General features: G+C 36.1%; 2 protein-coding genes across 2 annotated transcripts in view; one reads left to right on the top strand and one right to left on the bottom strand.

Moving 5' to 3' along the window:
* TPR (translocated promoter region, nuclear basket protein) overlaps positions 1-1,891 on the bottom strand; it is a 57,425-nt gene extending 55,534 nt beyond the window's left edge. Inside the window, 2 exon segments of the mRNA XM_015586128.2 lie at positions 1,048-1,356; positions 1,723-1,891. Coding sequence (XP_015441614.2) covers positions 1,048-1,356; positions 1,723-1,792 — 379 coding nt within the window. The 5' untranslated portion in view covers positions 1,793-1,891.
* Positions 1,892-1,983: 92 nt separating this feature from the next.
* The window catches only part of ODR4 (odr-4 GPCR localization factor homolog), a 34,827-nt gene continuing 21,881 nt past the window's right edge, over positions 1,984-14,929 (top strand). Inside the window, exons 1-7 of the mRNA XM_015586210.2 lie at positions 1,984-2,139; positions 4,683-4,803; positions 7,096-7,230; positions 10,349-10,444; positions 12,552-12,658; positions 13,718-13,754; positions 14,548-14,688. Coding sequence (XP_015441696.1) covers positions 4,705-4,803; positions 7,096-7,230; positions 10,349-10,444; positions 12,552-12,658; positions 13,718-13,754; positions 14,548-14,688 — 615 coding nt within the window. The 5' untranslated portion in view covers positions 1,984-2,139; positions 4,683-4,704. The remainder of the gene's footprint in view (positions 2,140-4,682; positions 4,804-7,095; positions 7,231-10,348; positions 10,445-12,551; positions 12,659-13,717; positions 13,755-14,547; positions 14,689-14,929) is intronic.

Genomic DNA, 14,929 nt, shown 5'->3' with positions numbered 1-14,929 from the left:
TTATTAAATGGAGACAAAATTACTTAGATTAAAAACTGGTTTACTTTAAGTCTTGTTAAAATATATGTTATAATAAATGTGCTAACTTCCCACAGGAAGAGGCTGAGTATGTACCATTTAGCACAGTATCAGGCACATAGAAGTCACTATTTATTGTCAGTTCAGGAATAGAATGCTGTGTATCATACTAAGTTTTGGGAGTCTGATAATTTTCAACATCAATTCTGCTTAGTAATTACATTTTTAAAGTAAAAACTTATTCAGAATTTTCAATCGATTTATCAAAACCCAGTACCAATTCCCCCGAACAAATGGTAAACCAAACCACACAACAGAAAGTTTGTATTTTACTAATAGTAATTACTTCGTTCTTACTCTTTTTTCAAGGATGTTCAAGTCACTACGGTGGGTAAATTTCTTATTTGACGGTCTACTATAGGCATTTATAAGTAGACCTTAACATATTTTCCATAAAACTCCAACTTTTAAAGGTAAGTCCAACATAGTAAACTTATTTACTACGAGTTCACTTTGCTTCCAACCCTGTCTTATGCACCTACTCATTTCTGCGAACATCTAGCTCGTGAGCGGCCCAGAGCGACACACAAAACAAGTGCACCAAGCAGACAATTAGACAAAGGCCTTTAAATGCAGGTGACTAGAAAATAGGGCAAAAATCATCATCATTTTACGCGCAACATACAAACAGGCTACTCTGGGCTTGCAAAGATAGGGAGTGCAGACTCTCTTTAGTCTGGTGTAAATAGACACAAATCTCCACAATTTCTTAACAACGTTAAGTGTCCCTCTATGAGACTTCCCTGATTACAAACGAAACGGACCTAAATGTGGATTAAAAATAAAAAAGGGTCCTTTGTATCAAACTATGAAAAATCCAGGTAAGGAAGGGCCTTGGGTGCCCACGGGGCCGGAGAAGCGATGCTATGGGTGAAGTCGTAGACATAGTGCAAGCTTGCAAGGGGCTAAAACCAGCCATAGCTACGGAGGCAGGCCTAGAATCAGGAGCGAGAAAAGCATCGTACTTACCGCTCTCCACCTTAAATTTCTCGTGCCGCCCCTTCAGGCCATCGATCTCGGACTGCTGGTCTGCCAAGAACTTCTCAAGTTTGTTCTGGACAGACTTAGGCAGCTTGTTCAGCTCTGTCCGCTCCAGGACTTGCTGCAACACCGCCGCCATGTCGGCTGGGCCAGGGACCGCAGCGGCAGCGGCCGACGGAGCAGAAATCGAGAAGAAAGGCGAAGACCAGGAGGACCCAGAAGCCTGGGCGGCCGCCTCTGCCACCTCGCTCGGTGGCTCGCGCGCGCCTGCCCGCCGGAGACTCCCGCGGCGGGACCCTGGGAAATCGAGTCCCGCGTTAGCGGAGGCACCTGAAGCGCCACAGCGCCCGCGCCCGAATGCGTGCGCAGCCGCTGGAAACTGTGTACGCTGGGAATCCGAGTTCAGAGGCGGCCTCTGACCCGGTGGTGCTTTTGGATTTCCGGCTCCCCTTTCCACCCGCTTCAAGCCTCGCAGGCCTCTGGGAAACGTAGTTTTTTTCTGAACCCCTCCCGGGAGCTCGATTCCGCGTTGCCCGTTCGGCTTCCTCTTTTTTCCCCGCCCCCCCGGCTCTCCTTTCCCGGCCGCGTGACCACTGTCCGCGAGGTGGCGCCACATAGTACTTATCAACCCACGTCCCTTCCCGAAGAGCAGGGCGTCCTTACCGTCCAAGCTTCGGGATGCCATGGGTCGTCCTCTTTGGCGGCTTCTAGACACTGAGCCACTAGAGGGCATCGGTCCCGGCAGGGCCGGACGGCAGGCGCCGGGCTACCGCCACGCTCTCAGTGGTGCCCGGAAGGGGGCGGGGTGGCGACCGCAGTCGCTTTGGCTTAGGCACTGCAGTGAAGGCAGGGGGGCTGCGCGCGTCATCAATCTGCGCCAGCCGACTCCGGAGACCCTGGGTTTGGAGTGGGAAGTGAGGTGTGGGAAGTCGTCGCTTTCTGATGAATTCATTGGCTGTGGATTTGGGACTAGAGGAGAATCTGGCCCCCGGAGGCTCGTATTTGCAACTTAAACTCCTTTCTCAGTCGGACTGACAGTGCGACAGATTTGTCCGCCACGCGTGCACATTCTTAGCACAGGTGAGTTTCAGCCTACGGGTGTAATTCGTGTGTGTGAGGGTTGTGTGTGTGTGCACTTGGGCACAAGAGGGCTTCTTTTTCAACGCTGAAAGAAAGGAACAGAGTGTAGGAAATATATGGACAGGCACTCCGGTACAACACACTTAATTCCAGTTATGACAGATTCACCTTATTCGAAACGGCATTTTAGATGCCTTTGTAAATTTTATTTTATTGTTGGTGGCGCGGTGGGCAGTGGGTAACAGTGATCCAACAGGAATTTAAGAACCCAGTTCATTTTTCAGGAAGATTTAAGGAAGCTAGGCATTTGTAACCTTTGTTTGCATGTTTTATGGTAACGTTGCAGAAGATGTTACCTTATATTTGCGTTTTTAAAATTGCAAAACTGTTGTAACAAAATTTTAAACACATTCTTTAAAACCACTTCTCATTGTTACTATAAGAGAACTACTTGTTTCCAGATCTACTTCTGTGACTTCTCAGCTGAATCTGTAGATTGTTTCATGTTTGATTACTCTTCTAAAATAATTTATTAAGTTATTTATCGAAAATAAAGCATTAATAATGTTGTTCATTCTGCAGTTCCCACAGTGCCAGTACTTTTTGTATCAGTAAAGAGCTTATTGTTGATTTTTCCCAAAATATTTTATATTAGCACTTTAAGACTGCTGGTATGTGCAGCATTGTACTATCCTAGGCCCACAATATTATATTATTGATCTACCATTTGGAAAATGGAGATATTCTGCACTTGAACTCAAAGAATCCTAAAATTAGTTAGGCTAATTCTTTATTTTGTACACTAGGCAGAGTCCAGGGAGGTTGAGTTGTCATAAGTCACAATACTTGGATAACTTTTAAAGCTTCTACTGACACACAACATTTCAGGAAAAATTGAACTGTGGTAAGGCAAGATCTACCTTTTTAGCAGTGTCCTTTGTAAAGTATGGTTGGCTACATTTGAAAGTTTTGAAGGAACACTAAAAGAAATTATTTGACATTCAACTAGATTTCATAACCCAGTAGGTTTTTATCATTTTATTGCATTCAGAATCTCGTATTAGCATGGCTAGTAGGTGACACCTTCAAAGAAATGAAATTACATATCATAATTTTGGAGTCACTGTCACTGTTATTCCTTGCAAGAATTAGGAATTATTAGGCTAAAAGGAAAGTAGTAAAATAGCCTTACGAAAGTTTAATATGCAGAAATGCATACTTTAAGTCTCTACTGAAAGTGGAAAGCCCTTTCTAAAGGCATTAATGATTTAAACAGTTCTAGTCTTAATCTAAACAAAAATGGTGTCAAAACCAACTTACTTGCATGGAAAAGAGGTAGGAAAAATGTAATGCACTTTGAGACAAAACTGAGCAGGCTCTTTGAAAAAACAGCATCCATTAGGCCATTTCAAATTGGAACCAATTCCTGGGCTTTAGTTTTAGAGTGATGCAAAATCACTGTGAGTGGCAGTTTACTGGTGTCAGATATGTTACTCTACAGTTGCACATCTACAGTTGCCTTGACTTTGTTGTACTAAGACTGAAATTTTTGCAGAACTCAAATGACTATTCTATTCAAAATGCTGCAACTGTGTTCCTACAGTCTCCTGTGTCTATTCTACAGCTTTTTAAAATGCCATCTCTTTACATGTTTGTCTCCCACACTGAATGTGAACTTGAGATCATTATTCATTATTACCTAGCTCTTTTATTCAGCATCTTCGGGTTTAAGCTACAGAAAATAAAATCAAAGGAGCATAAGCCAGTAAGAGGAATACACATATTTTCATCCATAAACTGAAGAGAGCAGAACAGGAGTTACCCTTAGTAATGGTTTAATAGAGAGACTGGTTATGATTCTTCGCTAAGGGCATGGATTCTAGAGCCAGACTGCTTGAATTTAAATCTCACCTTTGCCACTTGGGCAAGTTACATTACATTTCTTTTAGTAGAAAATATGCAAATGTTTGTTATTATTGCATTGCTGTTTACTCCCATAGCTCTTGTTGTACTATGAGTTACTCAGTGGCAGAGGTCAAATATTTTTCATCTTTGTACCATACCACCTGGTACAATTTCCAGCAAGTAGTAGTTCTTCATAGTACGCTTATCGAGTAAATGAATTCGATTCTGTCGGCCTTTCAGTGAGCAAATCAGAAGTAATCATTTTTCCTCTTAGAAATGAACACACCGAGGCTCAGCAATAGCTTATCTAAGAGAATGGAGGAGTAGTACATCTGAAGTAAGAAATTGGGTCTGTTGGCTACCAATTTAGTGTCCTTTCCTTTATCCCAGGTATGGAAATAAGTTTCATCTCTCATGTCAACTCTGGTTGATTGGTAGTCATTTACTGCAGCACTGTGTTGAGAATTTTGAGCTCCATTTTAACTTTGTGAGTTAGAATACCCTATTTAAAAAGCAATTGCTGAAAGGCATATGGTAATACAGGGTAGTAGCACTTCTCTCTATATAATTCTCCTCTTAAGAAAAACATTGCAAGTTGTGTTTTTTCCCTAACAATACTATATATTTTTTTTCTTTAGGAGATTGAATTCATTCTCAAAAATGGGAAGAACCTACATTGTAGAAGAGAATGTTGGTCAGTATCTTTTAAACGTCGATCTCCAAGGAAAGGCTTTTGCTTCTGGTCTTTTAATAGGGCAGGTATGTATCTTTTACTGTGCATTTATCGATGAAACAAATTACCTGTTTATTCAAAGTAAAGATATGCTATTTAACAGTAAACTCAAGGTTAGGGGATGGAGGGATGGCATGTAGACGTAAATTTAAAATAGATCTTTGAGGAAAAACGTGGAGAAGTAGGATAAACCTAGTCCAGGTTTGCTCAAGTCAGAACACATTCCCTTTTGACAATTTAAAAGTTATTTATAATGTAGAAACTCCAAAATTAGAAATTTTACTGACTACGTTACTCGTATTGTGTTTCCAAAGTGTTTTGTACACTCTCCTAATCTTTATTAATTCCTGGTTGTTCCGTTATTTACAAAAGTACTTCTTGACAATTTTATTCCCATCCTAGTTTGTCTTACTTCAGACTTGTAGCAACAGTGGTCATATATTTTGTTACATACTATAGTACCAATCTTATTGGATTTTTTTAAACACTGATTCAATGGAGAGGGAGGGAAAAGAATTGGGAGAAATTTGAAAATTAGACAAATTCTATTTCTTTCATAAGGTAAGCCTTGAAAATCGACACAAAATGGGCCAGAGATTTGGACAGTTACTTTGAAAACCATAAGCACCAATCTGTGTAATTGAAGGAAGACCATATTCATCAGGAGGGAGGACTGATCAGCAATACAAAGGAATAACGAAAAAAAGAGAGCCACGTAGACCAACTGTCTATATGTGTCTAAGCACTATTTAGGGAGAGTGCTCTTGGACTTGATTTTGAGACCTACTATCAAATAAAGCTCTATCGTGACAATTTTCTTTCTGGATATTTTATCACGATGGCTTAGAACCTTCAAATTGCATAATTAACTTTCCTTATTCTGGTCTATCTACATTCCCAAGCTACTTATAATTTGATGCCCCGTGTTAACTACTTATAAAGAAAGCACTGTCTACAGGACTCATTTATTTACTGTTTCATGGTCACAAATCTGATTTCTTGTAAGACAGAGTACTGACCCTGTGCTACTCACTCAACTGGTACTATCCTATGAGGCCTCTTGTTAGATAGCCCAACTGCCTCTCTTGGCAGCAATCTGAACTTCTTTTTGATTCCGGTTACTTAATATCAGTGTAGGGCTCTTTTTGCTAGGGAAAGGTTTTTCACTTCCCTTTATTTTAAAAAGTTTAAGGGAGGTAGAGTCATAGAGAAAGATATGATCAGTAAAGATAAAGGCCAGCGAGAAATATCCTCTTCCAAACTCGCCTGACGGCACATGGACTGTTTTTGGAGTTCAGAAAACCACCATCTTACAAATGAGTCTCCCACAATTTGGATGTTCTTTCTAGTCTTTCTTCATGCTGCCTTTTCATTCCCTCCACTATTCTACATGTTTTTCTTCCTCTTTATTCCAAGGTTCATTGCATTTCTCTCCTTCCTCTTAAGCTTATCTGTTTCCTACTCCTAGGGTCCATTTCTTTTTCTTTTTAAAGTTATAGATTTTATGAAAGGAAGAGCTTTCTGAATCAACACCTACCTTTTTCTGTGTGCATTTGAATCTAACTCTCTGGAAATAACCTTTGGAGAAGTAATTTGTCTTTATTTTCTATTCTAGGATGCCACTAATGATGGGAATTTCAGGTCATATATGAGGATGACACCATGCTAACTTGTATTATCACCCTTATTTTTACTCTTTCTTTATAGGAAACTTTCACTATAATGAAACAGCTCTTAAATGGTCCCTAAATTTGTCTTTAGCTTTCCCACCTTTGGTTACAATTTAACTGCTATTAAAACTGAGGAACATAAATCCGATATTACTTCAATTATGTGTCTCACATCCCCTTTGTTTTTCTGTGGACACATGCAGTTCCCCTGTTATCATCATTTCAGCAAAAGTAAGATGCTCAAGATCATTTGTTGCTTTATTTCATTTGTTGTTTTTGTATTTGCTGAACCATCCAGTCTTTTCAAATTAAGGAAATAAATGTAATAACTAGAAAGTTGACCAAGCATATTCATTATCTTTTAGTTTAAATGTAGTTCATTCACTCATCCAGTAAGCCATTTTTAATGATCACTTTGTGATTCACATTTTGATGTCCAAATAAATAAGGAATGGATGTTAAATATATTCAAAGATAACATGTGAGGGAAATATTGTAAGGCTGTACATGAAAACTGCATTCTCTATAGATTCTGTTATAATATAGGTATTAACAATTTAAGCTGCTATAGATATTGCTCATGTTGTAAGAACTTTACATTCCTCAATCAGATATCACTCTAATAAGCTTTTCTAATTTGTTTTTAAGTCTTCTTCACAAAAGGATTATGTGATCCTTGCCACTAGAACACCACCCAGAGAGGAACAAAATGAAAACCTCAAACATCCCAAAGCTAAGTTGGATAACTTGGATGAAGAATGGGCCACAGAACATGCAAACCAGGTCATTGTCTTCTTCTCTTTATGTAGTTAAGTTTGTGTTTATTGACTGACAAAATAAAAGCCCTTTATCCTCGGGTTATTAGATTAGGACTTCAGATTACACATTCTTAAGTTTTCAAAACTTGCATTTTTCTTACTTGAAGTAACAACAAATGGTGAAACTAGAATTTGTACCCAGGGAGTCTTACTTTTTGATCTTATATGCTGTGCTTTTCCATTGTCAGCCTTTATCCATTGTATTTTTTAAGGTATATCTTGTTATGGGTCATTTAGCTTATTTCCAGTTTTTCTTTACTTTAAAATAATACTAGTTATTGATAATATAATTTCTGGTCAGATTTAATATAGGCACTGAGGGAATAAAATCATGATTAGTTTTTTGGGTTTTTTTTTTTTTGGTAGCCTCAGAATTTATATTTTAACCAAAGCAGAAGACATTATTACTCAAATCGGTTGTAAGAGAAATGAGATAAAAATAGAAAAGTACTGTAGGAAATAGAGTAGGGAATGATTTCATATCTGCTAATGGCTGGATTCAGACAGCTTCATATAAGGCTCTGAACTTGAAAGATAAAGAAGACTTTGCCAGTAGAACTCAGGAAACACACCGGATGCACAAAGGACAGTATGGATAGATGACCCAGAGGCATAAAAGTGAATGGAATGTTAGGAGTAGAGCAACCAATTGGATATAATTGAAACACAGGATATAAAAAAGAATATATTTAGATATAAGAGTGTAAGGGGCCAGTTATGGATGGTTTTAGAGTCCCATCCTAAGAAGTGAGGAGTTTGTTTGGTAGATAGTAGCTCTGTGATAGACTTCAAGAGCTTCTTCTTTTGGGAAGGAGTTAATATAATTGATCTGTCAATAATTTAGAAAATAATTTCAATGTGTCGGTCCAGTAAATGGAGACTGGAGACAGAACAGAAGACACACAGTTATAGCAATAGTCAAAAAATGATAATGTGAGTCTAAACTAAACTCTGAGCCTTGTGAGGGCAGGGGTCACATCAGTTTTTTTATGGCTGTATCCTCAGTGCCAAGCATAGTATTTTCATGGTTTATAAGGAGAACTCCAAAGTATTAGATAAATGAATGCATGAACAAACTAATGCAGTGAGCTAAAACTTCATTGCCAGAGCATTTCAGAGGAGCAGTTAATATCAAGACTGTTTGGTGATCAAGTAGATTGGGAGTGAAGGCATATTGTGAGAGAGCAGGGAAGATTGCTCAGGTGTTTAGCCTGGGCATCTGGAAAGATGGTGTTGCCATCCCATGGGGAGGAAACTGATTTGGGGGTAGGTGAAAGAATGATGAGTGAATTCACTTAAAACTAGTTATTGAATGGATTATATCATCTAATAAAGAATGTTGGAATAAGGTAAATGTAGAATTATTTCTTGCTTTAATCAACTTTAACTCTTAAGCACACACATGCTTGTTGGTGTTTGTGTGTATGCATTTGTGATGGGGGTTGCTATTTAGTTATTTAAAAAAATCCAAGAAATACTTAATGCCTTTTTCTAACAAAAATATTAAATATTTTAAACTTAAGTTTCCCAAGAGTTTGTAAATATATATATATACACACATAACGTAGAGAGATGTGTATTATATACATAACAATGTATATATGTACACATACAGAAACATAAAATTTATATAGCAAAATAGGTTAACATTTTTGCCTCTAGAAAGAAATGGTTACTTTTATGTTTGTGATTTTGAAAAGATTTGCAGGTACTCCATGCTAAATATGAAAACTGTTCTTTGTTTATATGTCAAGCTTGTATTACTATAATAAGTAGAATTTATGAAGTTAGAGGGAACCACCAGCTGATGATACAATGCAGATATTTTATGGATTAGACTATGGTATCTGGCTTTTGGAACACTTAATTTTATGATCAGTTTGCTTATACGTTAAGTACACAAAAGATACCCAGAGCACTTTTATCTCTGAGTATAGATTGTAGGAAGAAATCCATGTGGCAGTAAGAATTAGCCACAATCATGTGAAAAGAAATAACAGATATTATGGAGAACAAACTGGTAGTCTGTATCAGAAACCTTAAAAATATGGTAACTTCTTAACCTAGTAATCTACCTCATGAGATTTATCCTAAGCAAATAATTCTGTGTACACTGAAAGACTTGCCAGGATTTTTAACCAATACTATTTTAAAGTAAAGGAAAATTAAAAATAACATAAATGCCCAATGCATCAATAAACAGGTTTAAAAATTTGAAATAAATCTAAACAATAGGAACCAATGGATTTTCAAGTCAGATTCCCTGTTGGAATTCCAGGTTCTAGTATTCTGCTAAATATTATAGAAATATAAAGGTAATTGAGAATTATTTCTTTCCTTAAAGAGCTCCCAGATCAACTAGTAAAGTACCCAGATAACTGTAATACAGGCTCGTGCGATAAGCCCCATGGGAAAACTACACTGAAGTCCCATGGCAGTTTGGAGAATAAAGGATCAGGGAAGGCAGCTTCCTCAAGCTTGCTCTGAACTATTCAATAGAGTCAGATGTGCAGAAGTATAAGAGAGAGTCAGTTCAGGCTGAGGGAACAGTATGAGTAAAGGTAGAAAGTTTAGAACGCCTAAGCATATGTATAGAGAACAGTGAGAAATTTTTGATTGTTGAATATTTTAAAGTAGTGTCAAATGAGGCTCTGAGTAACAGATTAGGCAGATTTTAGAGAGTCTGAAATACCAGTCTAAGGCAAAATTGATATTTTATGTAACTGATAAAAAAGCCATTGGAAACATTCTAGAAGATGTTTTAGTCTTTGATCTCATGAAGTAAAGGGGTTTGTTTATTGATGTAGCTAAAGGGTGTCATAATTAAATGGTTTTATTTATTAGGTAATTTCAGGGTAAAAAGTTTAGGACATTTAGGAAGACTGTGTACATAATGACACCCCATTCATCTTGGTTGTCAACCATTTCTTAGTATTTTAACTGATTTTTCAAAGTCTTTACCTCAGTGCTGTGCATTAGTTGGTACTTAGTAGATATTTGCTCATTTAATATGTAGCTTCTCAAAAGGATTGCATATAATGCCAAATGCTTATATTAGCTAACACTACATTTCTATTTTTCAGGTATCCAGAATGCTACCAGGGGGACTTTTAGTTCTTGGAGTATTTATTATTACAACTTTAGAAATGGGAAATGATTTTCAAAATGCCCTGCGCAGAGTAAGTCTGAAATACCAAAATTTTTAATATGACCAAAGTTACGTCTTATTTTAATTGATTATCCATATATACAATGATATGAAGTTATATCTTATTTTAATTGGTCATACATATATACAGTGATCCTAGGGATAGTGTTCCATAATACTTTATGTTAAGATTATGTTGAAACAGCTTTTTCACCCACTTGCTTGGTATCTTATGTGTAGTAAATGCCAATATTTATATTTTCAGTCAAAGCTATGTATTTTAAAATGGTCTTCATTTTAAAGATAGTTTTTTACTATTATGAAACAAGTTATAGTGATTTAACTGGTTATACAATGGCAATATTCTGCTAAAACTTCCGTTTAGTTCCAAGTGATTGCTATAATGCAAAATTAATAAGTTTTACAATTCTTTACCTGTTCAATTCTCTCAAGATTCTGAGAATAAATCATAAAATAACAACAATTAGATATTTTTTATTCCTAGACAGAGTATCTAGGAATTATTTTTGTTTGTTTGTTTTATTCCTACATCAATAATTTAGGTACCATAGTCTAGAAGTAAGTATGAAGGTCCACAAGCTTTATCCTTAAGCCTAAACCTACAGCAAACGCCACGGTTAGCTTTCAGCTCTTTTCAGCTCTTTTGGTACTGAAGATCCAAAGGAGCCTTTAAAAAGTTGTTTCTCGTCCCAAGATAGAAGGGGACCCCATAATCCTGAAAAATACAAAACCCCACAGAATTCCCCCAAAACTTTTTGTAGTAATAATGTGTGCAGCTGAGAATCCCATATGCTACAGATTCTTCCAGTTTTATAACCTTTCCTATTAAATGTCCCACCCTCAAACCTTTGATATTTGTGCCTAAGGGAATAAGAGAGGAAAAAGGAGATATTCTCCTCTCCTAGCAAGTTTTTCAACCTTCTGCCATCTTTTCTATGTTTAACAAATTTACATTTCAGTTATTCATCCTCTTTGGCATTTTGAAATACAGTCTAAATATATATTTAATAGCATTAGTTGTGCATCCTTTCGTGGTTGGTATTGGGTTAAATGGAGTGAAAATAGGCTTAGTGCTAGAGAGATACAGTCAGGACCTCCTTTTTTTCCTTTTTCTATCTCTTTAGTTCCTAAGAAACATATAAGACTAGAAATGTTGTATTTCAGAAATTATTGAGTTTCAGTTATCTAAGTTTGTTTCCATTGGCCTACACTCAGGGACACAATGAGAAATAATCTTATAAAACTTGTTAGCATTTCCCATAATAAGGTCATTGTTAAGAACTTTGTTATTTTATATAACGTTGTCTTTGAAGAAATTTCTTTTGATATCATTATGAAGAAAGTTGTGCCTCTCTGATCAAGTGTTTTCAGCTTATGGCCCATGTGAATTCGGTAACAGATTAGGTTTCTCTGTGGACATTATTGTTAGAAAGCTTAGTCAAATTTATGAATCCTCCCCATATCAAATATGCATTTTTGTAATTCTGATTTCTGGCATAAATTTGTTACTATTTCTGATTTTATTTCATTTTTATTTTATTACTATATTTTATATGTTCTTATATATTTTCTTATATCTTTTTTATTTAAATAAGAAATGCCAAATGGGCAACATGTTCCTTTTTAAAACATTAATTAATTAATTTATTTTTATGGTGACATTGGTTAATGAAATCTGGTAAGTTTCAGCTTTACATTTTAACAGTAAAGCATATATATTTACATCGTGTGTTCACCTCCCATAGTTAAGATTTCTTTCTGTCACCACATATTTTGTAGGTTAAAAATCACTTGTCATTTCTCATTCTCATTAGAATAGTCCTTATTCTGTACTTCACTTAAATGTTAATTACCCAAAATTGATTTTTCATGTCCAGTTGATCCTAATGACAGTGAATTTACATTTTTCTATTTAAAACTCAATTGCCCTATTTCCCTAAAAATGAAATCCAAATGGTTAATAATTAGTTTCTCTCTTTTGAAGAAAAGGAAATTTAACGATAGAATCGTGGAATTTTAAAGCTAGGGGGCTTAGGGACATTGTAATTGTCCTTTTCTGCACTTACTTTTCTTCTTTTGTTATGCATTTAATTGATGTGTACTTTCCTCTCTTTCAGCTAGTGTTTGCTGTGGAAAAATCTTTGAATAAGAAGAGACTGTGGAATTTCACAGAGGAGGAAGTCTCAGAACGAGTAACACTTTACCTTTGCTCTTCTACAAAAAAGTATCTTTTATTTATGTGTTTATGTTTTAAAGAATACGATACCAAAATAATGTTCCTGCAAGTGTTCCCCCCAAACATCTATTTAAATCATTTAAATAAAAATAGGCATAGTTTGTAAGTTTTTCTATAAATAATGCATACTTAGGATTACCAATAATAATAATAGTAATAATGGCTGTTAATCATGTCTCAAGGTTGAGAAGGGTTTGAGAGGGGTGGCAAGGACTGGGGGATTCTGAACTCTTTCTATCAGTTCTACCCCTGAACAGTGAAGCACAAAAGGTCCCCTGCAGAGAGAGAGATCCAACTGACAGCTTAGGCAAAGTAATACTTTTATTATCTTAAATTTTCACCTGTAAACAATTGCTATAGATAAAATGTTTAATTCAAAGCACAGGTGCACTGAGCTGGACAGTTAGGTCATCCAAGAAATTTTTATGTCTTTGGCCAAGATCAAGTGACACTAAAAGCCTGTTATAGGGCTTCCTTAGCTTTTTCCTCTACATCTTGCCAGGGCAAGCGTACCTCCCAAGCAAGAGGCAGCCTTTCTGGGGGAATAAAGCAATGCAAAGTCCCAGTCGATGAATTAGGACTTGAAAAAGAAAAATTCAAAAAGCGGTCTTTCCTGCAGAAGTGGGCCTTTTAACTCCTTTAATATTTAACTAGAAAGTTACATGTATAGGATCTTTGATCCAATAAACATTCTTAGGCTTAACTTCATCCAAATCAGTACCTCTATTTGTTATAGAGGGTGTTTATTTGAGGAAAATTTTGCAAATGCTTTCATTCTATTAATTGTGATTAGCAGAATTTATAAGCAGTGGGAAATAGTTTAAAGCACCATAAGAACTATGGTCATGTATGGATATATATGTGTATATATACCAGATATATGCAAACATATATATACATATATGTGCATATATATCTTTAAGTGTATAAAGTGGTATGATTTCGTAAAAACTCTTGGATGCATGCACTTTAATTTTTCTTATTGTTTATTTTCTTTTGATGATCAAGAATTCTTTTTTCGATCATTTCTATCCTTAATTAGTAAAGAGTATTTTGTCGAACTTACGATGTCCATGATCCCAAGGTAAGAAAAATTGCTTTTTAAAGATTTTTCTGTGTTGCAAACTAATTTTAAAATAAAATTTAATTCTTTATTTATTTTTAATAGTTTGCAATGCTATAACTTGCTACTGATGTCCACAACCACCTGCAGCTTTTTATTTTGAAATATAAGTAATTTCGTTATAGGCAAGGAAAATTTTTTTTTTTTATTGCTAAACTTTTTGTGTTAAGCTCCCCCTGCCTTGTTTATGTGGTTAGTATTATATTTGAGAGACGTAGTAAAAGTATGTGGTCTTTTGGTAGCTGCAGTGCCTGGTAAGCAAGCTACCTGTACTCAGCAGAATCCATACTAACATTTTACTACGATGTCTAAAGCAATGTGAAAAAGTAACTTTGCAGTATTGTATTTGCAAGGGTGGAACAGAAGGGAGAATGTCTGACACCTAGTGGTCTCTCAGTAATTATTTGTTTCACATCAGAAGCTTCAGAACTGACACTGTTGAAACTACAGATGAGAACTAGAGGACCAGAGGACTTGTCACAATTCTAAACGTGGACTGTCTGATCCTTTTTCAGCCTACCTCTGGGGGAAGGGAGCTGCCAAGTTCAGTATTCTGAGGGTTTCTGAACTTACATGCACGCTTTATTTTTATTTAGTTTCAACCTACTCCCCTTTGAATAGAGGATTTGGTCAAATATGTTAGCTGTCAGCTTGTGTGAGTTATTACATTGTCCATATTATAATGTTTTATTGACCTGTGTATTTTACCTAAATTACATGTTTTATGGTTTTTCCCCCTTCCTCACCGCTAAAGAGTTCAGCAAAACCAGCAGATTGGAAGTATCAAAATGGACTGTCAACTTCATGGATTTCTTTAGAGTGTACAGTTCATATTAATATTCACATCCCACTGTCTACTACTTCTGTCTGCTATACTCTGGAGAAAAATACAAAGGTATCAGGGTAAAATGAATTTTCTTTAGTGATTGCTGAATAGATAATCTGCTTTTATTCTGGGTGTGCCATTTATTTTACAATTCTCAAAATTTGCATTTTAATTGTGACATTGTTATGGGTAACTAATTTATTACCCTAGCCAGATTAGAAATTTAGAGGTGGGACAATGTCATAATACTAATGTATTTAGCATAATAGGTGCTCTATAAATATGTGTTAACTAATCTATAGTTGTATAC

This window comes from Pteropus alecto, unplaced genomic scaffold (genome assembly GCF_000325575.1).
Source record: "Pteropus alecto unplaced genomic scaffold, ASM32557v1 scaffold101, whole genome shotgun sequence".
Classification (NCBI taxonomy): Eukaryota; Metazoa; Chordata; class Mammalia; order Chiroptera; family Pteropodidae; genus Pteropus; species Pteropus alecto.
Note: the sequence above shows the minus strand (reverse complement) of the source record. Positions and strands in the feature narration are given on the sequence as shown.